Consider the following 25,014-nt stretch of genomic DNA (forward strand, 5'->3'; position numbering starts at 1 on the left):
CAAATCCAATCCATTCTGTTGGAGAGGAAGATGCTTAATCCCTTTAAAGAACAAAAAGCCAGGGCCCCTGTTGGGATGGGGACATCATCAGTGCTTCCATGAGAGGACTACATGAGCTATTGGGAATCAGTGTTTGGGGATGCTTGGAGATCATCCACAATGCAATGGGGCCGTCAAAACCAAGCTTTTCCATTTCCCAGAAGAGAAAAGTGAGGCTCAAAGCCTGGGAGTGGCTGAAGGTTCTCCAGCCAGCTAATGAACAGTCTGAGGCAGATTTGACCACAGAACTTTGTTTCCCTATGGTGAGTGTAGCTTCCTGGCCCTGGAACACTTAGAAGCTCTATCTGGCCCAGACTGTCAGTTTCCCATATGGATATTAATATTAAAATAGGAATAATGATGCCTCCACCAAAGAAACTATTTTACCTTTCCAGATAGGAAAAAAAAAGATTAAATAGAAACCTGGGGAGATAACACTGGCAGGCACCTTTTAGAGATGATTTATTCCAACAGCTTCATTTTAAAGATCATAATAGTTATCATCAGAGGCAGCATGATGTAATGAATTGAAAAATCCCTAGACTGACTACAGAGGATGGGAACTATAGTATCTCACAGAGACCTTCCATGGAAGGGTAGAAGGGCTACTGCCTCTATGCAAGGAAGGAGCACCATGCTGGTGAAATCCCAGAACCTCCAGGCCAGTGAATCCAGAAAAAGGAATATTGACTCTGAAATGGCTCAGATCCTGCCTCCATCACATCCAGTTTGTGTGACCTTGGATGAGTCACTGGATTTCAGTCTCCTTCTCTGTAAAGGCAGGAAATTGGTCTCCATAGCCTGTGTAAGATCATGACTAACCAACCCAAAAGGGAGATTCCCTAGCCCCCTTAATGAGGGTCTCTTCACAACCATCCACACTCAGTACCATCAGGTGAAAGCCTTTGAGTTGTTCCCCCCTTCCTAACAATGACTCGAGGCAGGCCCTCCCCTGTTTGGACCTCAAACAGTTACATCATATCATCCAGTGTGCATTTGTCAGCTCTGCTGTGAAGTCATTTGATCCAGAGCCATCCGGTGGTGGCTCTCGGCCAAGGAAGCTCTTGTCCCCTTGGCCTTCTCCTTCTCATTTCCATAAATGTCATCTTCTAAGTACATTACCTCATGGTTTGGCCCCAGCCCAGATAAATCCTAGGGGAAGGAAAGAAATGTCTTTTCTGATGGATTCAGCCATATTTCATCATGTTTTTCATTAAGAAATGACCATGTAAGGGAAATCAATAATCTCTGCTCCCTGGGACAGCAGGTTAAAGTGCTTCATTATAGGGGGTGCATTTTAATGGCCTTAGATCGAGTTGTTTTTTCTGACTGTGGCTGATGTCATTCTCCTCTTTGCTCCTGTAGCCTGGGCCTATGGGGATGCCAAGAAGGTGGCCTACCCTACCGACAGTGCCGGGCAGTTTTGTGGCCAGAAGGACACCCGCAATGAGTGAGTATGGCTCCCCTGTCTACAGCCCCAGGCCCTTCCAAACCCACCCCTACTCAGAGGATGCAGGATCTGAAGCTGGAAAAGACCTCAGGCTCTAGACCTGTCCCTTCATTGTACAGATGAGGAACAGGCGATCATCCCAAGACAAAGAATCACAGGCTTACAGGGAACATGCCAGAGCCCTTTGCCCTGCTGTACGTACCCTGTCTCCTCTTATCTCTTCCTCTGCTCTTTCTCTTCACTGCTCCCCCATTCCTGGTGGCACCTGCTTGCCAGTCATGTGGTTTTACATGATATGGATTAAGGACATGGGACATTGGGAACTTAGACCAAGAGTTGGGCAGGTTGCCTTTTACTGAGGCCCGTGAGGCTAATCTACATAGATTATATTAGAGGGAGAATTGAACCTGGGTCCTCTAACTCCTTAGCAACTTTCCATAAGGACAATTGTCATTTTCTCACAGCTTGTTTTGGATAATGTATAGGCAAAGATTCCTAAAAATGGAATTATAATTATAGACCGGCCCAATTCTCTCATCAGAATCCACATTTTAAGATGCTTCATGGAAGGTACTCTTAAGAGGCAGAAATGAGACAGACTGGTCCTTCTACATCACAGCATTATGGGTAGAAAGTTGGATAGGATTCTGTTTGACCTGGGTTCAAGTAACATTAATATCCATGATATTTATGATTTATGTATTTCTCAGTGCCTCAGTCAATGCACTCTGACTCTGGATTACAAAGGAAATGCAGCCTTTATGGGTAGAGTAAATCTACTGCATTGGCATTGTTGGTTGCTTCCCAACCCAGTGAAATCACAAGTCCAATCCCTGTTCCTAAATATCTTTCATAGGACAGGAGCCATCACAATGTGTGGTGACACTGGGCTTCACTAATGAACTTTGTCATTTTTGCCAAAGCCTTGAAAAACTATAGTAACAAAAATGAAAACAAGAGTTTAAGAGGATTCTCTAACAATTGCTTTTCTTTGCTTAAAGATAACCATAATTTCAATTATTGAAAATAAATTTTTCTCCTTTCCTAAACCTTAAAAATAAAAGGAGATTAAACCACCATTGTAGTGCCTGCCTCTTCTCATTGGCTACAGCTTTCTTGCCATATATGTCTGGCCATGTATCTCTGGATAGCCAATTTTCCTTCTGTGGAAAGGAGTATAGAATGATGTGGGGGGGTGAGAGGAGGAAACGATGAGCCTTAAAATGTCCTAACTTTTAAAGGAAAAAAAAGGAAATCCTCTTATTAGCAGACTTTTCTACCTCCAGAGGTGGTCCTGGTGGAAAATATAAATAAGTTCCAAGAAGATTTCAATAATTCATGCTTCCAGGGGAACCTGCCCACTGGGGCTGGAGGTCATGGAGGTCATGGAGGTCATGGAGGACAGCCCTACTACTGGACCAGGGCTCTGGGAGTGACTTTCAGAAATTCAAGTGAAACTGAGTTCTGACCCAGAAAGCAATTCTTAACTCTTAACCTTGGTGACTCAGGAAGGCGTAGGCCCAGCTAAGCGATGAGCCTTGCTGGTAAGAGAGATAAAGAAAGCTCTGGGTGGCCCAATATCTCTTTCTTCATGTCCCTTGTTCCTAAAATTTATTTTAAAATAGTTTTTAATGTTTCATTGAAAAATAGAATCTCTTTGACAAAAAAGGATCCAAACCCAGCCAGTGACCCACTTCTTTCCATCCAACTTGGATTCAACATATTTCACCATAGCAAAAAATCGGGACAATTCCATGAAGCCTCTGCAACACATTAGTGCATCTTTGTTTGCTGCAAAGTCCACTCCTTGAGGGCAGGAACTTGGCATCTTCATTCACTTTTGTGTACCCAGAATCTACATATTTTATGAAATTCATTCAGTGAAGAAAATAGATTAAGTCTGAATTGAATTCAGTTTAGCATTCCCACACACTGCTGGCTCATGTGGAGTGACTTGGGATCCCATTGGCCTGGGCCCAGGTCTTGCCTCTGCTGGGAAGGTCCGAGGTGATCAGAGCTCAGGGTTGTAAGGCAAGCAGCGTGCATCTGAAAAGTCCCAACGATTTAGGAATGAAACAGCTTTGAATTCTATGTCTGGGAACTCTCACTGTATGGTCTCAGGACGCTGATCAATAAACAGTCATAATAACTGGCATTTCTCTTAAGGGCTTTGATGGTCTACAAATCATTTTACATTTATTACTTTATGGAATGCTCTCAAAACCCTGTGTGATGAACACTCTTATTGTCTAGATTCTAGATATATAAGGAGTCTGTGGGTGAGAGTTGGAGTAGGATCTGAACCCAGACCTCTTATCTCCATGGCCAGAGCTCCATCTGCCATGCTGCCATATTTGACCTCACTTAAAAGGGGAAATTTTTGTATCCCCAAAGCGAGTGTTAGATGTGCCATGGTGGTGATTCAATCACTCAACAAGTATTTACTGAACATCTACTCAGAGCTAGGTACCAGATGAGGTTCTGGGCATACAAGGGCAACCAATGAAACCAGCTCTGCTGGCCATGAGTTTACATTCTAATGGGGAAAAACAATGTGTGTATGTGTGTATATGTGTGTATGTTGTGTGTGTACAAGCACATATGTGAAAATTACATCTGTCTATGTATAAATGGGCAGGAGAGAGAAAAAGAAAAGATGATAAGGCATTAATGGACACTTTGGGAGGGAAAACACTAGGAAATGGAGGCGATTTCATGGGCTACATGCCTAGGTTTATCTCCTCCCTTTGATCATCCTTACCCATTGCTTTTCCTCTCCCTTAATCATTTCAACCCTAAGCTTTTGGAAAACACTTCACACAAACCACACACATACACACACACACACACGTGCACACACACAAATTTACACCCTTTTTCATTTGATTGTTGAAGCTGGGGATATTATGTGGCATCTTTAGGATAAAGGAAGTTATTTCTTCCAATTCCAGCATCCTGGAGATGACTTTCCAGAGTGCTGCCGATCTCACAAATCATTTTGACTGAGTGTGTACACAAGTCAGCCCAGGAACTCAGCTGTCAATTTAATTGTGATTTTCTAATCTCTCTTTTTCAAAGATCTCTTCATTGAATGAACCCAATGTTTCCTCCCCATCTTTATCCTCCAAACAGGATATTGTCCTTGTGATCCCCCTGCACCCCAACCAATGCACTGAGCTGAGACATTCATTCCCTGGTGTTTCAGAAAATGGCTTTCAGGAACCTTGGGGTTCTTAGGGCACCTTATGCTGGATCCACTTGATTTGGTTATTCACTATCTTGTCTTCTGATCTGCCAAGAGACTGGAAAGCTGGGGAAAAACCTTATCAGAGGTTTTGGAATAGACTGCCTCAAAAGCAAACTCATCATCATTATTAATTATCCACTCCCTCCTAAAGAGGATGGGACCTCAGTTATCCCATTACTGGACTGCAACAAGGGTTGCCTAAGAATTATTGAAAAAGTTCCATGAGACCTCTGTCCCTCAGATAGCCCCTTTACACAATGAGGAGTAGGGATGCTCAAGGTTCTTCCCAACTCTCACTAGGTTGTGATGATAAAGATTCATGGAGTCAGCAGCTTCTAGCACAGAATAAATCCTTAATCGAGTCTTGTTTCCCTAAAGATGAATAGAAGCAGGCGGGGTCTTATGGGCAAGGCTGCCTGGCGCCCAGGTGGCAGATATTTTCATGCTCTTCCCTAACCTTCATTTTTTTCTGTGGTTGTCTTTCTAGGGAGAAGAATTTTTTGTTTTATTTTAATACTCTACAATGCGCCAACCCCATAGTGCTAACGAAGCTACAGTGCCCAACCATGCAGGTAAGAAGAGGGCAAAGATGCCTCCCTTTCATATCAGAGAAATCTCAGCTTTCTTCAACAAGTGCCAAGCCCTTTGTCAGCTGATCCGCCTGCCCTCTGGTTAATGTTCTCTTGGCCTGGGAAGGAGTTTGTACTGTTCAATGTTTACTTTGGGTTGACTCATCTGTGAACCTTCCCTCCTGCCTCCCCAGTGGAACCCAAGTTGCCTGGGAGCAGAACTGGATTGCTTTTGTTGGTGTAGATAGAACTTAATTAAATCCTCCGGTGAGGGGGTGTGGATGTTCAGAGGGGATTCTGGGGTGAATGCCACGAAGCCCTGGGATGAGGCAGATCCAAGTCTCTGCTGGGCCCTGTAGAATGCAAGGATGGAAAAGAAACAGCTGTCATAGGATTAGCCTTTTGGACAGAGGACTCCCATGCACAAGTCACCACCCTTCTCCTGGGGAAAGAGAGGACTTAAGACTAAAAATCACAGCCAGGTTGTTCACCTGAATCAGTGAAGGTGATTTCTGTGCTGGAAGTCCTTAACACAAAGCCATGTATCTGTCCCTCCCTTATACTTCCTCCTGTAACTAAACAACCCAGCAGTAGCAACAACATTATTTTCAGATAAAAGGGTCAGTGAAGATCATTTAGACCATAGACTCTCTTGGTCTTTCTTGTGGAACCCTCTAGCAGTCTGCTGACCCCCTTCCTAGAATCAGATTTGTTTTTTTTAAAAAAATCATAATTGAAGGAAATCATTTATTTCAGTTAGAGATTAGTGAGAGTAAAGACCTCTTTTTTGTTCATCTTAAAGTTCATTAATCCCTTTAGAATCTGTTCATTGATCCACTAGGGATCTGTGAATTCCAGGCTAAGAAATCCTGATTCAAAGTTATTATACAAATACAGAAACAACAAGCTCCAGGGAGGACTGAGGTTATTGCCAATCCATCAGTCAACCAATAATAATGGTTCTGTTAGGTTGGGGGAGGCCAGGGACGATAAAGTATTCCTTTATAGGGAAAGCTATGGTACAAAAGATTATGTAAGAAGAGGGATTCACCAAAGTGCTTTGTAAGGTCTGAAGGATGAAGGCATTACCAACTGAGCATTTGGGGTGTCTGTGTGGTGTGTCTGTGCTGGTGTGCTTGAGAGAGAGTAAAGGGGTAGACTTCTTAATAACAATACAGCATATGAGTTAAGAATAAAAGTAGGAAGACTGAAGTCAACCATTGAAGCTCCAACTGGGGGAAAGGGCAGGTCAAGTGCCAAATGCAATCTAAGAAAAGGTTGGGGCTGAAGAGTGCTTGGTGGTTTGTGAGACTGTATGATGTGGTGTTCATTTACAAAGATGCCTCCTGATGCACCCTTGGGGACTTTGCTGCTCTGAGTTGATGACCTGAATTCAAATTCTGGCTCTAGTACTGACTAGCCATGTGATCTTAGACCAGTGAGGTCATGGAATAAGGTGCAGATTGCTTGACTTGGGTGAGAGGTTGACTAGATTTGTCTCCCAAGAAATAGGGAGAGAAGGGTGCTACCCTTGGAAATGAAGTTGATGTAAAAAAAAGGTATTGATGAAAATTAAACATTTAAAAATATATTGCTTTATCCATTTGTCAGATGAAGAAATGAAGCTGAGCCAGGTGTGAGGGAACTTGCCTGGGATCAGCTGTATGGATCTGACCAGGACCTCCATATTAAGCTAGCAATAGGGAAAAAAAATCATTGCTCTTGGAGATATTGCTTCTTTGCTTTTCTAAGTGATTCCATTCCAAATTTCCTAAGCCAGATAGGCATCTTGGTTATACCTATGGTGGATGTGTCAGGTTTTCATTTATAAATGTTAACCATCTGGGTAACTCACTTTTCCTCTCCAGGCCTCTGTTCCCTTAGCTGTTAGATGAATGGATGGGCCTGGAGAGAGAAGGCCACTCCCCTCTGTGCTCCCTGCATCCTATGATGCTGAGAGTAATGATCGCTGATGTTCATCAAAAATATGAATGCCTGCTCACCATGTACTTGCATTATCTTATTTCAATCAGGTGGGAGGTGCGAGTAGAAGGAGCCAAGGACCTAATTCAGTGAGTTTCTTTTCCTATAGAGAAAAGACCACTAATTAGCTAGAATTCTTTCACAACTGCCCCCCCCGCAATTCTTTGCTGCCATTCACACACAGCCACTGTCACTGAGGAAAAGGAGTGCATTTCCGCAGAGCCCTTGCCCTACTTCTCACCTGGTCCAACCATCACAGGGAGGACAGGCAGCGATCCTCTCCAATCCCCACCCTCCAAGTGACCTTCATTTTTAGCTAATCACACAGTAATTGCTGGCTAATCAGCATCCCATTGGAAATGAACAATTTGGTCTGATGCAGGGAGGCAGAGTGGAGAGGGGCTTTATTGGTTTGTTTTCTTTAGCAGATCATTAGTATTGGCATCAATGTGATATGATTCTTGAGTCAACATAAGACATAGGCATTTTAATCTTTTGTGGATAGATGTCCATGCATAGCAAGGGGCTAGGGAAGGGAGTAAGCTTTCCAGTTCCAGGTGCTATACAGAGAGTCTATCATTTCCTAGACATGCATCTGTATAAGATCTATGGTCATGGACACATCTCAATAAAGGTGATGTATGTGGGCCTGGCAGAGAAGGCAATGCTAGCCTTGGAGAAGGAAGATTTGATGGGTAAGCAGGTCCCTAACTCTTCATAGCAAATGAGCTGATGTAGGATGGGAACTGGGAATGGCCTCCAGGTCCATCCTGGTCAAATCTATCATGAATCCTACTGCAACATGAACACATGCTGGAAGGAAATGTGTGCATGAAGCTTTGACCATGAGCTAGAGATGTCCCAACATCTGGAGAAGGTCTCAGCCAGTCAGGGATCAGTGGCAAAATGCACAGGCAATATGAAACATCCACTATACATCCAACCCTGTGCTGACCAAGCACAGTCAGTGTCATTGAATCACCCATGCTTGCTTTCTGTCCAAGCATGTCTCCCCCAGAGGATACTGGTGATTTGTACTCCAGTGGAAGGTTTTACCTTTATCCTTCTTGACCTACATCTTCTCAGATTCAGCCCGATGCTCTGACCCATCAAGATTCTTTGACTGTTGCCTCTGGAATCCACTAGGTTAGGGAACCCTCCAAATACTGTGTCATTTGCAAATTGTATAGGGGAGACAATCTGTACCTTTATCCAGATCAGCCCAGTCTTCATCCTTTTCTGGATCTCTTCTCAATTTCTTCACAATGCCTCAGAAACTGCCCCAGTCCTCCATTTCCTATGATGGCAGCAACCTTTCTCTTACATCTGCTGTTTCCTGCCAGAACCGCCATTTTCAGCACAGGGTTCAGGCCAGCCATATCTTCAGTTCCTTGCAGCCACACTCCTAGCTTTCCTCCCTGATTTTCTGTGTTGTTCCTTGACTAGAATCCTTTATTCTTCACACCCACTTTCTTTCAGAGCCTGTCTTACTTCATTAAAGCAGAAGTTCCTTGAAGGAAGGATTATGTTTCTTTCTGCATGGATTTATGGAACTCTCAGACCCTGGAGGAGCTGGTGATGCTGAGGGTTTGCTCAGCTCGGCCAGCTCAAGTCAACCAAGCCAATGCATCGTCACCCTGGTGATGTTATCTGCTCTGTCTAGAACAATGTAGAATAATAGCAAGGGCTCTGTATGAAGCCTCTGCACTAAGAAGAGGACTTCTGGAAAGGCAGTGGGACTTAAACTTTGTCTCTCATGGGCCTTGCTCCATTTGGGGAGCTCCCATCAGATCTGCGTTTGTGGGAAGAAGTGAACAAGGTTCTTAGGAGAACATTCTGTATTCATTGTTTCCCATGTTATTTGCAAGTCACTGTCCTCTGGGGAACCCACCTGTCAATTGAAGCAGAAGTGGGGAAGCTGCCATTTCTTCTTGTTCTTGCTTTTCTGTTTTGTCCTCCTCCTCCTCCTCCTCCTCCTCCTCCTCCTCCTCCTCCTCCATCTGCTCCTCTCCTTCCTCTTCCAACTTTTTTCTCAAAGAACTAGGACAGTTTCCTTTTCATCCTGTGTAGTTTTCATTTTTTACTTTTTGAAATATAGCGCAAAAAGACAGGCTTCAAAAGACATTGTGAGGCAACTATGTGGTATAGTGGATAGAACATCAGCCCAGGAACAGGAGGACCTGAGTTCAAATCTTGCCTCAGACACTTACTAGTTCTGTGACCCTGGGTAAGTCATTTAACCCTGATTGACTCAGGACACATGTGCACACACACACACACACACACACACACACGCAATATACAAAGTCCATTGTGTTTTAAATGGAATTACTTACAACCCACCTGAAAACTCTACTTTAAAACTCAAATCATTCTGGTTTTCATTGAATGGCCAATAATAGGCACAACCATGTGGTTCACAGACTTTGATGGCTTAGACTGAGTCTAAATAGCAATTGTTTTCTGCTCTAATCAGAAACTCTAAGGGTCTTCTAGTCTCAGACTGATATCTTTGGGATGGTAATTTGAACATTTTTTATCCCAACTCTCATCCAGACCATAATCATTGAATGAGTGTCTTTAGACGAACTGAGATCTGGGAAAGAATTTAGAAAAACCAACATCAACTCCCCACCTCCTAGGCCATCACCTGTTCTCTTGACCTCTGTCTTGCCACTGGAACTTAATGACTCTGGAGAAGAGAGTGATACTGATGACTTTAAACAATTCTGCCTCACTCATATCCAATTCATGCACAAGTCAAGACATCACTCTTATAATATCATTGGTTTGTCTTTGAAAATGAAAGATGAACAACAGGAATAGCATGTTTTATATATTGTCAGAACTTATTACAGTACCTGGAATATATAGCAAATGCTTAATAAATGCTATTGCAGTTTGATGAAAATGCTAAACAACTCAGGGCCAAGCAGAGATCCCTGGGGTACTCCACTGTAGACTCTTCTCTATATTAATATTAATCATTAAGAACTACTCCTTGAGTCCAATTAGTTCTTATTACTCTGATTGTAATATTGTCTAAGCCTCATATCTACATTTATTCTACAAGATGAACATAAGATGTTTTAGAGATATTTTTCAAAATCTCTGCAAAAAAACAAGTAAAACAATATTCATGGTATTATCCCTCATAAACTCCAGCTCTTAGTTCTCCATTGATAATAAACCCAAATGAATTAGGTTTTAGAAAGGGTGTTCACTAAGCTTGTAACCCCCATTGCCTTGTTTCCTTGAATAAACATAGACAGTTTTATAAGGTATCAGACAACTGAGAAATAATCCATCAGTTGCTACTAATTCATTTATTAAGATACCCCACCTACACAGACTCTTACAACAACCTCTTAACAAACCTTCTCGCTTCCAACCTTTTCCCATTCTAGTCCCTCATTCCTAATACTGTTAGAACCATCTACTTTATGTCTATAGTTAGCTGTATGGCAAAGCCAATGGGGGGCATGGTGACTAAAAAGAACACACTTAATATGACTTAGAGTGAGATGGAATGATAAATTATGATCAGGCAAAGAAATTCTTAATTGTGGAACTGGAACGTATCAACTATACATAACTGATGGGGAGTGGGGGGAGAGGCCATGGAAGTTGTGCCAGTTGAGGGACTAGGAAGGCAGGGAACAGCAGCAAGTATTCCTGAGTCCTCAATAATAAAGACTAGACTTGGATGGAATAGGGAGGAAGACTATGAGCCAGCTGTTGAACTCTTTAATATACAAGGGAAGATGACCAGGGGATAAATCCAGGACAGCCACAGGTTTTGGATTGGATGACAAATGACAAGGGTTGACCTCCAAAGAGAAAAAGTGGCCAAATAATGGAAATCAAGGGAGATAGATCTGGGTGTGTCAATAAAAACTGCTCAACCAACGTCAATGACTCCATTTTGCCCATTAAGTAAGGTCTAAAGTCCTTTGCCAACCATTCCACGCCTTCTAGTTTGTCTCCTATTCCTTCCATTTATTCAATCCCCTCCTTTTTCAGATGAGAATACAGGCCTAGAAAGACTTATCTTTGATTAAATGGATAGTAAATCTCAGAGCTGAATTTGAGAGAAGTATTTCTGAGCCCACTTCCTGTGTGGTTACCCCTTGCTGACTTTTAATGGAGCATGGAAAGGAAAGGTTGGGTCTGTGACATTCTCATGGATTCATGGCTAGCTCTGGGAGGTCCCTGAGAGATCCAGGCTCCTTTGCTGCACAGAGCTGCCAAATATATGAAGGTCCTGGAACCCTAAATGGTGTCCCAGAGAATCCTAGTGTGAAGAACTATTCTGTGAATAAAGGATGACAGGATAAAATGGGGATGCAGCAGGTGTAGTTCAAGTATTAAATATCAATATTTTAATCAAAAATGCTTCTCATGTATTTTAATTCCTCCACCAGGTCTGAGTTTTCTCTACCTTGCTCCAAAATCTCCTTCTCTTTCCTTGATCTGAGGGATATTCGGTGCCCCCCAGCCCCTAGAGATCAGCATTTATAGGATAGCAAAATATATTTCAAGCCCCAAAGTATTTCCTGGCCAAATTAGTTTGGTAAATGCTGTTTCAAGTTGATCCATCTCACTTATTCTGATAAACCAAAAGAAGAGCATCCCCTTTCCATGATCCCCATTCCATGCCTACTCCCTGAGCATTTTTTGCCCACATTGGCTCTTAATGCCTCTGGAACCTGCCCTCCTGTCACCTGGACATTGGCAAAGCAAGGGGGATCTCCACTCCCATCCAACTGCCAGTGGGCAAGGATTCTGAACAAAGATGGATGATTACAAATGGCCCTCATTTTGTTAGTTTCTTAGGCTGATAAAAACTTAATTATGGTTTGCACATTGTTGCTGAGAAAGATCTGGCCCTCTTAATTATGGATGACATAGATGATCAATGTTCCAAGTGGTTTTAAATTTGTCGATCTATTCCTTTCAGGAATATCAGGCAAGCTTTTAACTCTGGATCCTCATAAACAATATGGGCAAGAAAGTCAGCTTCCATCCTAACCCCATCTTCCAATCCCAAAGTTCCTCAGACAGTCACTCGGATCCCAAACCCATCTGGACACCATATCCATCGTATGCTACCTAACTCAGAATATTGGCAAGAGAGATTGAGGATGCATGGGACTACATCCTCTAGTCCAACATGCTTCTGGCAGTCATGTCCTGTGTGACCTTGGGCAAATCACTGAACATTTCTCAGCTTCTACTTCCTCATCTGTAAAATGGACTTGAGCACTTACCTCACAGGGGTGTTCTATGGCTTCAAGAAGAAATCATTAACCAAGTGCTTGCTATGTAGGGTCAATAGCTGTTGTTGCTGTTGCTGTTTCTTCAGATAAGGAACAGAGAATCAAAGCTGTGAAAGGATTTGGTTAAGGTGAAAAGTGGTCAAGCCAAGATTTGAACCCAGAACTCTTTACTAAAAAACCCTCACCTTTTCTACTTGTCTTCTTAGGATCTTTGATTTAGAACTTAAAGGGACTTCAGAGGTCCTGTCACCCAATCCCCACATTTTACAAGTGAGGAGACTGAAGTAATTTACTCAGTAGAAAGTATCAAAGGCAGGATTTGAACACAGAGCAAAAACTAACACTCCTTCCATTTCTTCTCATATGGTTATAGATGGAATGGACCTCAGAGATGTTCTCATCCATCCTTTTCATTTTATAAATAAGGAAAACTGAAGCTTGAGAACATGAAGTAGCTCATCCAATTTCACAAGGATAATATCATGTCTGGGATTTGAACTCAGACCTGCTCATTTCAGAATCCTTATCCCATCTGATGCAGGAAGCATATATCCCATTGGGAGTTAGGAAACCTTGGTTTGAGTCCCAAGTATCTTTATATTTTATTGACTGTGTGACTTGACACAATATACTGGACCTTGGTTTCCTCAACTGTTAAAGGCCTCTTCCAGCTCTCTAAGATTCCTTTCAGTTTTTGATCCCTGCAACATTTATTCAAGAGCTGTTGGTGAAAAATTTGTTTGCTATAGTAGTGAATGGGACAACCCACCACATTCCTCGAGACACCCTTGGACTTGCAGTTCTGATTTGAGGACTTGTTTCTCGACATTCAGTTTATAACTTTTTGCTTTTCTTTCCTTTATATAGTTCTGTGTCAAGAAGTGCCCAGACAAGTTTTCAACCTTCTTAACAATGCAAAAAGCCCATCAAGTTGATAAAAGCCATTGGGAATACTATCGGGAGTACTGTAAGCCTGGCTTTAATGACCCTTTAAAGGTAAGGAGAGAGTTAAACCCAAAAAAATTAAGTGGATTTAACTTCTGATTGAACTCTTCTGGGTAACATGAGCATGGTATCTTTGCTATTATGAAAGAGCTAAGTCTTCATATTGTTTCTTGTTGTTCAGCCATTTCAGTCATACCTCTTTGTGACCAAACTTGGAGTATTTTGGTTTTTTTGCCTTTGTTTTTGTTTTCTTTGGCTGGAGTGGTTGGCCATTTCCTTCTCCAGTTCATTTTACAGATGAGGAAACAGGGGCAAACAGGGTGAAATTGACTTGCCCATGATCACACAGCAAGGAAGAGTCTGAGGCCAACCTTGAACCCATGATGATCAGTCTTCCTGACTCTAGTCTAGGCATTCTATATGCAATGGTGCCACCTAGCTTCCCCAAGTTTTCATAACTCAACTAGTTCCTCAGATACTTCAGAGATTATTGAGAATGCATTTGGAACCAAGACATGCCCGACTCCTTGTGGTTTGGACAGGTTTGGCTACAGAAGATCATAGCTCCAGCTAAAGCAGTGATTACTTTGTATTTTGCCAGTTCTGTTAATAACCATGTTGGTATTTGACTTAGCTAGCATTTCAGCAAACCATGTGAGGAATATCCACAGCAGTACAAATAGGAAAAAATAGCAAAAATAGGGAACCAAAGTGAGTGCTTCTTGATAGGGGAATGACTGACAAAATTATGACATATGAATGGGAGAGAATATTACTGTCCTAAAAGGAAGAATGACTTCTACAAGAGAAGAACAGAGAGAGATGAAGTGATGAAGAAGGAAGTAAACCAATCTGATTCCAATCATCTCCATGAAAAGATCATGAAAATAAGGTCTTGTTCCTGGAGAAGAAATGAGGAAATGAAGGTCTTCCTTTTCTTAGAGAGGTGCAGAATGGTGAATGCAGGGAGTCTGGATTTAGGTGTGATGGTCTACCCTCTGGAAGCATTATCCTCAGATGGGAAAACCAAATGAATATCCTCTCATTCTACCCTCTCTTCCCACCTATGATGTTGCCAAGCAAAGCATCATGCCCAATGATCTTGTTTTCTGAGTTCTTTGGCAGGATGGACATATTTGGAAATTATCATTATGGAAGAAAAAAAGAAAGGATAGAAAAACAGAGAAAAGAAAGAGGGAGAGAAGAAAGTAAAAACAAATAAAGGTGAGGGAAAGAAAATAAAAGGAAAAGAGAATTTTTTTTAAAAAGTTCTTTGGTAATCCACCTTGAATTCCTTTGTTGCTGGAACCTTACTGTCTTTGGGACAAATCAAGCTTGGCTTTCAAGTCTAGTGACTGTAATTCATTCAAACAATCCTAAGTCTAGGGATTAAAATAGAAGATGGTACCCACAATCCCACCCTGCCAAAGAAAATATTGCTTGTTTCTAAACTCTGACAATATTTTTCTGAAAAACAAATCAAAGCTTTAGGATCCATGGATTTTATTTGGAAATAACAGCTATAACATGGTGAGTCAGAAGTGCCTGGTTTCATTTCCTACTGAATTACATTTGAGGCCTATAAGAGCCCTTTTAAAAATTAAATTTTATTTTATTTTCAAATTAATATCCTTCTTCCCTATCTTCAATCTTCAACTTATCCTCACATCTCTGGCAACATACACATTAAAAAAGTAAAAAAAAATCTCTGCTATAAATGCATATGGTGTATATGACTTGTATAGTCAAGCAAAATAAAACCTCACTTTGACTATATAAAAAAAAAATCTGCAACCTAAATCTATCAGTTTTCTAACAGGAATTTGACAGCATGTTTTATTTTGAGTCATCAGAAATTGTGATTGGTTCAGTGTTGATCAGAAGTCTCAAGTCTTTCATAGATTCCTTACCTTTATATTATATAAAATTTTCTCCTGGTTTGCTCCTTCTCTTCATCATTTCTTCCAGCCCTCAGGTATTTCATCATAATCACATTTCCATAACTTGTTTAGCCATTTCTCAATGGATGGGCATGCCCTCATGTCCCAGTTCAAGAACATTTTTAATAGATAATTTGTGTGTATTATTATTTATTATTATGAATGTAAGAAATAAAACATTTCCAGAGTGCCTAAGGGGCACACTGAATAGACAACCCTGGAGGCAGAAGGACCTGAGTTTAAATCCAGCCTCAGATACTTACTAGCTGTGTGACCCCAGGCAAGTCACTTAACCTCACTTGCCTCCTAAATAAATAAATTAATAAATGGATGAGTAAAAATTTTAAAAAATTCCATAACACAAAACAACAAATCTATCATGCATAATTTGCTTTTCTTTTAAAATATATGATAGTCTTCATGCAACTTTCTTTTTTTTTCCCCTCTCTCATCTCCCATCCCAGAGATGGTTACCATTAGGCACAAATATGGGTATACACAAATATATTCATGCTGTACAAACTTCTGTTTATCAGGTTGTTCTTTTTAATCTGGCTGTAGGTAGCAATTTCCTTCATAGATTTTTTGTAGTTAATTTGAGTATTCATAATTGCAAAGAAAACTTTATTTACTCTGTCATTCTTAAAACAAAATTGCGATGACTGTAGCCAGTGTTCTTTTCATTTTGTTCATTTCACTCATTATTTCATGCAAGTTTTTCCATGTTTTTCTAAGACCATGTAGTTCATCCCTTCTTATAGCACAGTAGTATTACAATACAATCATATCCTGAAGCTTGTTTAGCCATTACTCAACTGAAAGACATCTTTGCAGTTTGTATTATGAAAGGAAATAACTTAGATAATGAATCCATCATGATGTTTTTTTAAAGAAGATCAAATTTTAAGAATTCAAGGAAGTTGCACCCTGTCTACTAAATATTTTATATTCCTTTCCTGCTGTCAGCCTGCATTAGAAGTTTTTCGGGATGAAGATTGCCCATCAGTGATTTTTCCCAGCAGATCTAGTGAGTGATTGGTCTTTTATCTTATAATCAGATTTTGTGATTTATACATAGTTTCTCCACAACTAAAACATGTTTGAAAGGTGAAAAAAATCATGCCAGTTATTTGGTATCATTTGGGTACATACATATTTGAACAAGTGATTGTTTCAAAAACCACTTTAGAAACCCAAATTCAACATACTTGATTTATAGATAAAGAAACTAGGTCCAGAGACATTTAGTCACTTGCCTAGGTCACAGTCCAAGAACAGAAATCCAAATCCCTATCAAGTTCATCATTGGAAAAGTCATCCATGTTGACTACAAGATGTGTAGACATGAGGGAGCCCATATTAAATAGCCCCATTACAGGGCCATCTCTGTGGAGTGGACTGGTCAAGAACATAACAAAGACCTATGAATTTGTCTTTATTCCTAGTGATCAATTACTAAAGCCCACTTTAATCGCTGTTTGATCACATTCTAATTTTTAATGGTGATTAAATTGGATTTAATGTGGAACTCCTCAGCCAGGATTCATAAAGATAAATAATCTTTCTCACCATCTTTTAGAAGTTGTGTCAGGTAGTAGTGGTTTTGATCCATTTCTTAAGGATTCAGAGATCACAGAATCACAATCTCTAAGTTGAAAGAGACTTCACTGGTCATCTCCTTCTCCCAGTACCTAGCCAAGGGCACTGTTCAATGAAAAGCAGCATGGAAAAGATCAAATTCTGATAAAGCCTTTCTCAGGGTCACTTGCATAAGCAAAATAGAAAACTCTTTTATGACTTCAGAATTTCTAGTCTAAATCCATAAAAAGGGAAGAGAGCAGGGTAACAGACAATAATAAGACATCAAAAGGACCAACTGCTTCGGATGCCCAGATGTGAACTTGGTTCCTATTTCATTATGAAACTAATTTTCAAGGGTCTGTTGAATGAACATCTAGGTTTTTTTTTTCCCAAGGAGAAAAAATACATTTCCCCTTCATAAAATCTAATTAATATAGATACTGAAGTATTTTTACAATGGACAATAAATATTATTTACATTTTCTTCCTGTATTATGCTTTGTATTCAAGATGAGCCACTGAACAATGTTGTTGCAAAATGCATGGCAGGTTGCAACGTTACTTTCTCTTTTAGTTTTAGCACCATTAGAGGCAATCTTTGTATCATTAAGTAATACTTCAGTTTACAGTCTACATTGAGTAATTTCTGCCATCTGGGAAGAACTGGATGATAAATATCAGAAGGCTTCACTATGGGGGGAGGGGCATCATAAGTGATCCTTGCATGTGGGCAGGCAGAGTAGTGACCACCATAATTTTCATTTATTTTTTAACAGTTCTCAAGAGATGTTTCCCTGACTTTAATGCTATCGATACCATTATGACCCTACAAAACAGGTCAACTTTCTTTGATGGAATTGGACATTTAATAAATATCACCGATGTCCGGGAAGGTGCCAGGTATGTTTGTTCATCTCAGTTTCTGTTTCAATAATAGGGCCCTTTGATCAGAACTCCAGATTGGGGCTTGGAGGAATTAAAAAGAATTTGTTCTTTCCTTATATTCTCAATGTCAAGCAGAAATGGAAAATGGGCACAGGCTCACAAAAGCTATATGTAAAGACTGAGAAAGAAAGTTGCTCTAGAAATAATGAAAGTTGCTCAAATGTTTGTGAAGTTGAGAAATGATTCATATGGAAGAAGTATCAATGATTACTTGGCAGAACCTATGGGAATGTTTCTCTCACTTCTGTCAGTGCTCACTCTTTTAGGGTTTTTTTTTTTTGTAACTAGATCCTATGGTCTAACTGGTGTTGTGAATGCTGGGGTGGGAAAATGTTCCATTCATGGAAATAGGCAACTCTTCTGTAGTTGGTAGTTTTAGAGATTTGCCTGGGGGCACTGAGAAGATTATTGGCTTCTCCCTGGGTACATCATTGGTTAGACAAGATTTGATCCAGGGTGACCCTGACTCCTAGACTGGTCCTATGTTCAGTTTAGTGAACTTCCTCTCTCATGATGTATGTAATCTCATGAATAGATTTGCAACCTCCATTGCCAGGTGATTTTTAGCAATACAACCATCAGTCCAAAAAGTGGAGAGAGAGAAGAGATAGACAGGTAGACAGTGAGAGAGAGAGAGAGAGAGAGAGAGAGAGAGAGAGAGAACACTGGGATGACCATTAAAGTGACATTTGTATATGAACTGGTGCTACTCTAGTGCCCCAGGCTGTGCATGGTACTGTGCCACCCACTGTTATTGAGTGTGCCATCTTGTAGGCATTCACATGAGGGTATCAGTTTCATGGTCCAATGCTGCTGAATTTAAATGTACAATTGAAAAGATTTTCAAATCCTTTTGGAGACATTTTTGTTTGTCTTCTCTGAAAGTTGGATAGGGATTCACTTAAAAGAGAGGCACTGTGGCAAAGTTGGAAGTGCTGGAACTTGGAACCAAAAGTCCTGGTTTCCAACATCATCAGGTCAGCCATTTGCTGTCTGAGTGACCTTGGTCACTTACTTTAGTTTCTTTTGTGCCTCAGTCTATGGATCTGTAGAATGAAGATTGGGCTCACATACCCCTAATGACCCCCTGTCCATCCAGTTCTAAACCTGGATCTGGTGAAGAGAAAACAGGTTAGAAAAAATAAACTCTCAACTATCTGGAAATTCTAATGGAAACACCAGACACAGCATTCTCTGTACTTTAAATGTTAATAAAATACCATTAGAAAAGGAAACCAGATATATACTACAGGATTGACTCAAATGGGGGAATACGGATGGTTCTGGGGTTCAAAAGTAACCCATAGGACTAAAGCCTATTGGTAGTGGAAAGGCGATCTCCACCAATAAATAAAGTGTACCATCTAAATGTGCTTAAAGACGATTGGGATTACCCATATGAAAGTCACTTCTTCCCTTGCCTGAATATAGCTGTCCATCTCATTGCAGTTGTATTGTTGTCTGAGTGTCACCCTCCCCCAATGGGTGGCAAGTATTAAGTTTTGACAACGATTCAGTGAGTTACAAGTAGATATCACCTGATTTCTTTTTTGGGGGTCATTTCTGTCCCCCAGACCACATGGTGTACACCAAAAAAACTGGAATGATGCTTTAATTCATGATGCTCCCAGGGTCTGCAGGATTACCAAGAAGGTGACAGTGCATGTGTCTTTGTGCTAACAACAAACACCAAAGGAAGGTCTTTCATTACAAGCATTGAAAAAGCACCACCTTTCCATTGCATTCGCAGCATTGTTTAAAATAAGCTAGAAAGCCGATTTATTTTAAAACAACCTTCTTCTTCTCTCTTGAATTCAGAGGTATCAATTTGCTCCTTATTCTGAGAACAATTGGCATGCGAGTGTTTGAAGATTTTGTAAGTTCTTGGCAATGGATCCTCATGTAAGTAGTTCCTTATTGGTCTCTCTTTCACCATCTCCATTCTCTGTGTGAGGCAATGACTTGGACTTCCTGCCCCTTAAACTGATCACTGCCCACTGCTCTCCTTTGCCACAGACACTTTGCCAATTACATAAACTGGATCAAAGTTCCAGTTCTTTGATCCACTTATTTGGACATGTAGGAGATACTTAGAACTATGGGCAGACCTGGCCTTGCTTATAGGAATTTCTTATACTAATATTTTATGGATCTACAGTTTTGTAAGTGGGATGATTTATTTAGGTCACAGTTCCTCTGAGATTGAGTAAATGTTCTTAAAGAATTGCTCTGAGGGGCGGCTAGGTGGTGTAGTGGATAAGGCACCGGCCTTGGAGTCAGGAGTACCTGGGTTCAAATCCGACCTCAGACACTTAATAATTACCTAGCTGTGTGGCCTTGGGCAAGCCACTTAACCCCATTTGCCTTGCAAAAAATCCTAAAGAAAAAAAATAGAATTGCTCTGGTCAAAATATGCAAGCATCTTATGACCAAATATATTTAATTAAATAGTCATTCATTTAGATGCCTGGTCTCTCCAGGGCATTGTGCTGAGAGTTGGGACTACAAGACAAAATGGAAATTATCTCTGCTCTCAAAGTGCTAAAATTCTACAACAGATATGAACGCTAACAATTTCCTCAATTTAAAATAAAGATTTTGGAATAGATGACCTCAGAGGTCATGCTCTTCCAACTCTAGGCCTTTGAACATTTATATAGTTACTCAAACACAATCCAAGTTGAGAGAGCTAACAATTAGAGGAATCAGGAAGGGTTTTCTCTAGGAGATTCAATTGAAATTACTAAGCTATTTGCTATTTTATCCTCCATTATCCTTTTGCGGCTTGGTATTCCTTGCCTAGACTCAGAGGCTTGGGCTAATGGCCTGCCCAGGGTCTATAATCTAACAGAAACAGTGTTTTCTTGTTTTGACCTTCATATGACACTGAAGTTAGGAAAACTCACCCAGAGTTTAACTTGGTAATTGGTTCATAGGAGGTTTTTAACAAATGTTTATGTATTGATTGAACTGAAGGCATTATCAGAACCATCGAGTCTTCACTGTGGCCACATTCATCTGGCCAGGGTTCCAGGATCATCTCTTAGCATGGCGCACTGGCCAGAGCCGATTCCTTGAAGAGTAGGAGATGGGCGCCATCTGCTGGACGGTGGCAAAACTGTCGAGTCCTACAAAGGAGACCTTGGTGAAGTTGAGGGGCCTTTGATGGTGGCCAGGGATGGTGTAGAAAGGACTTACAGCAGCTTCTGCCAACTTCTAGGCACTGAAGGAAGCAATGAGAACCAATGGCTCTTAAAAAAAGTGAGGATTATAGAATAAAGCCCTTCTGGCATGCTGAAGCCCTACTTAGGGACTGTAGGTATTGTAAGTCATGGGGAAATGGGCAGTCCATTATGTGTGTGTGTGTGTAGGTGGGAGGTCAGGACTCTCATAAGACTTAGAAGTAAATCCTTTCTATGTTCTCTTATTTGCAAAGAAAACTGTTGAATGGTTTAAATATTTGTAAAGGCTGCTGATGCCCAACTATGAGGAAAAACCAGCTGCGGATATTGCTAGGTTCTACCTATATGGAATTAATAACATAGAAGAATGAGAGGTTAGAAAAGATATTCAAATCCTTCCTAAAATATGCCTCTAATATAAGAATTACAACTGGGAATTGATAGACTAAGCCAAAACCAGATTAGTTCCCTAAGTGATTCATTGGATTAGAGCAGAAACATCTAGTGTATTTTCAAGGAAGCTTCATTTTAAGAATTTCTGGTGCCCTCTGGTCAAATTTGGTTACCACTTTTTTTTAAAGGAGAAAAGAGAGATTTCAATCAAACATTCAAAAAGAAGTTATTAGAAACTAGACAACTGAGATACAAAAGCAAAAACAAACACACGTCCCTTGGGAATGGAAATTGGGTGGGAAACAACACGTATGCATTGAAGGAACACATACACACACATACATAAAAGAAAAAAATCAGTTTGGAGGAGCAAGAAGGATGAATTGAGACAAGCTCCTCTTTATCCCTTCTCTCACAATGATCTTGGAAATGCACAGGAAGAAAATGCCCCAGGGAAGCTGAGAAAAAAATCCCAGTGGATTACTTTCCCAGTCCCAAAGGGCTAAGGGAGACCTGGAGGTCTCCAGACATTGGAAATAAGATCTGGCTGGGAAAGTATCCAAAGGGGCATGAAGCATTCTGGCACCCAGAGAGAATCAAGACAGAGCACTAGGGCAGGGATCCTTGAGTTCATTTGGGTGGTACATCTCAGAAACAAAGATAGCTGTGTGACTCCAATCCCAGGAGCAGAGCAGTGACTCAGTTCCAGTCTTTGACCCAGTGTATACACCTGTAGTGGAATAACCAGGGCAGGAGCCCAGACCAAAGGGGAGCCTGCTGGGGGTTAATAGCCAGCAGCTAAATGTAGAAACTCAAAGATCCAATCCTGAGTCATGAACTCACAAAGATCAGAAAGGAGGGCAGTGAACAGACCTCTTTTGGATAGCATCACTCTGGGGATACTGAAAACTTATGGGCTCCTAGACTGAGCTATAAAATTAGCAGAAGGCCACAAAAGGACAGAAGCTCAAAACAACCATAGAGCACGAGGCCTGAAGTCAAGAGGACCTGAGTTCAAATTTGGCCTCAGACACTTAATAATGACCTAGCTGTGTGACTGTGGGCAAGTCACTTAACCCCATTGCCTTGCCAAAACGAAAAAAAAGAAAAAAAGACGTGATCAGAGTCTAGCGTGAACATAAACGTCAAAAGTCAAGAACTGGGCTGGAAGAATGAACAAACCAAAAATAAACCTACCATAAAGAGCTACTCTGATGGTACAGAACCCCAAGCACAAAGAAGTAACCTGAAAACAGTTTCAAAGGCTCAAAGTAAACAAATACAGCTTGGACACGTCTGACAAGAATTTCTAGAAGCTTTAACTAAGATATTAAAAAAGAGCTTGAAACTATTTTGAAAATCAAATGAAAACCAAAAAACAAATGAGGAACAATTGGGAAAAGAGGGAAGAGTTAGGGAACAATGTTATGAAAATAAATTTAATAGCTTAGAAAAAGAGGTATGAAATTTTACTAGGGAAAATAATTCGTTATGACTCCATGAGATATCAAGAAAAAATAAATTCAAAAGTTTGAAAAAAGAAGTAAATGAGAAATAATTCATAAGAAAAATGATTGACCTGAAAAACATCCATTTCAGGGATGTCTCAAAAAGAAACAATTTAAGAATTATTGAATTACTTAAAAGCTATGAACAAAAAGTCTAGATATCATATTTCAAGAAATCATAAAAGAACAAAGTAGAAATTGAAATACTCCACTGTTCACCTATTGAAAGAAATCCCAAAATGAAAATTCCCTGAAACCAAATATAACCAATAATCAAAAGCTGCTAGAAGAAAAGGAAAACTGTTGCAAGTGGTCAGAAATAAGGAATTCAAATACGGAGAAGCCGAAGTCAGGCCCATGTAAGATTTAGCAGCCACCACATAAAGGAGTCAAAACCTTTGGAATACAACATGCCAAAAGGCAAACTATTTAGGCTTAAAACCAAGAACCACCTACCTGACAAAGCAGTATACAGGGGGGAAATGAATTTTTAATGAAATCAAAGCCTTCTAAGCATTCCTGAATAAAGGACAGAACTGACAAAATAAACATGGGGTCAGAAGAATCATAAAAAGGTAAGCATGAGGGATAAAACATAAGGGAATAAAGTAGGTATAAGGTCAATAATTTCATTAAAAATATTGACATAAATGAAACAACATACCAACTTTTGTGGGCTAAAACCAATGCAATCCTTATAGGAAAATGGATTTCTTTAAACTCTTACATCAATAAAAAAAAATCAGATCAACAAATTGGGAGTGCGATTATAAAAATTTTCTTAAAAATTAAACAAATTAAAGACCCTCAAATAAATACTTGAAAATCCTAAAAATCAAAGAAAAAAATTTAACAAATCAAAAGAAAAAAACCACCAATGTAATAAATCTAAGTTTTTATGAAAGTAGACAGATAAAATAAGCCTAATTACCTAATTTGATTTGGAAAAAGAAACAGGTAAAAGTGAAACACTGGAAAGATGAACAGAAAATCTGACTTTTAAATCCATCTTGTGAGAAGCATAAAAAAGTAAATATGAAAAAGAAATAATAAAGGAATCAATAAGTTTCAAATATTTACATTCCTTTCAGGGATGACAATCTTAAGTCCTAAAACTTTGTCTTTACAAGGGCAATTAGGAGCTTACTTAGACAGAAGGCATGGGTGTAAGGCAAGACTATGAAGGGATAATTAAAAAACCTAAAATTAAGGGATCAGAAAGAGGAGTTGAAGAAAGAAGGAGAAGGGGAAGGGAAAGAAAGGATAGGAAAGCTTCTCTTACATAGTTAATTAGTTGTTGTCCTTCATACTCTAAAGGATCAAAATGATATCACTATGTTGGGGTAAAGGTACAGTGTGACTGTTACTGATCAGACCAATACAAGTTTGGAACCCCATACAAGACACAATAGTCCATGGCAACATTTAGAATAGAGATGTCTCTACACTTGTTCACTCCCATTTCTTTTGAGCTACTTCAATTTGGCTTTGCTCTTAGAGAATGGTGCCCTCTGAGTATGTGCAAGTATCTTCCTTGTCTCAACATCAATTCCCAAGTTTTTCAGAGAGACCTCTAAGCGTGTGACCTTGTATGACTTCCTCTGTCCTCTGTGTGAATACTTGTCTTGTGTGGGTTCTCTGTAAAATAGTCATTTAGGCAAACAGACACTTGGCTTTCAAATAATGTGGGTGTCCATCAGAGCTCTCTGCAGTAGGATGTGGATGCTTGGCAGAACAGCTGGAGAGAAGACATGATGTCTGGTCCCTTATCTTGACTTCTGTTTTTTGGACTCTTCATAAGGCAATTCAGATGAAAATAACTCAATTTCAGGCGGCTAGGTGGATAGAGCACTGGCCTTGGAGTCAGGAGTACCTGAGCTCAAATCTGACCTAAGACACTTAATGATTACCTAGCCATGTGGCCTTGGGCAAGCCACTTAACCCCATTTGCCT

General features: G+C 40.3%; 1 protein-coding gene across 4 annotated transcripts in view; it reads left to right on the forward strand.

The window, feature by feature from the left end:
* Positions 1-25,014, forward strand: part of SLC44A5 (solute carrier family 44 member 5) — a 380,222-nt gene that overhangs the window by 286,058 nt on the left and 69,150 nt on the right. For all 4 annotated transcript variants that reach the window (XM_074221155.1, XM_074221159.1, XM_074221156.1 and 1 more), the window contains 6 exons: positions 1,405-1,489; positions 5,224-5,308; positions 13,435-13,563; positions 16,419-16,479; positions 17,810-17,933; positions 19,797-19,880. In XM_074221155.1, coding sequence (XP_074077256.1) covers positions 1,405-1,489; positions 5,224-5,308; positions 13,435-13,563; positions 16,419-16,479; positions 17,810-17,933; positions 19,797-19,880 — 568 coding nt within the window. The remainder of the gene's footprint in view (positions 1-1,404; positions 1,490-5,223; positions 5,309-13,434; positions 13,564-16,418; positions 16,480-17,809; positions 17,934-19,796; positions 19,881-25,014) is intronic.

This window comes from Macrotis lagotis, chromosome 2, assembly GCF_037893015.1.
Source record: "Macrotis lagotis isolate mMagLag1 chromosome 2, bilby.v1.9.chrom.fasta, whole genome shotgun sequence".
NCBI lineage: Eukaryota > Metazoa > Chordata > Mammalia > Peramelemorphia > Peramelidae > Macrotis > Macrotis lagotis.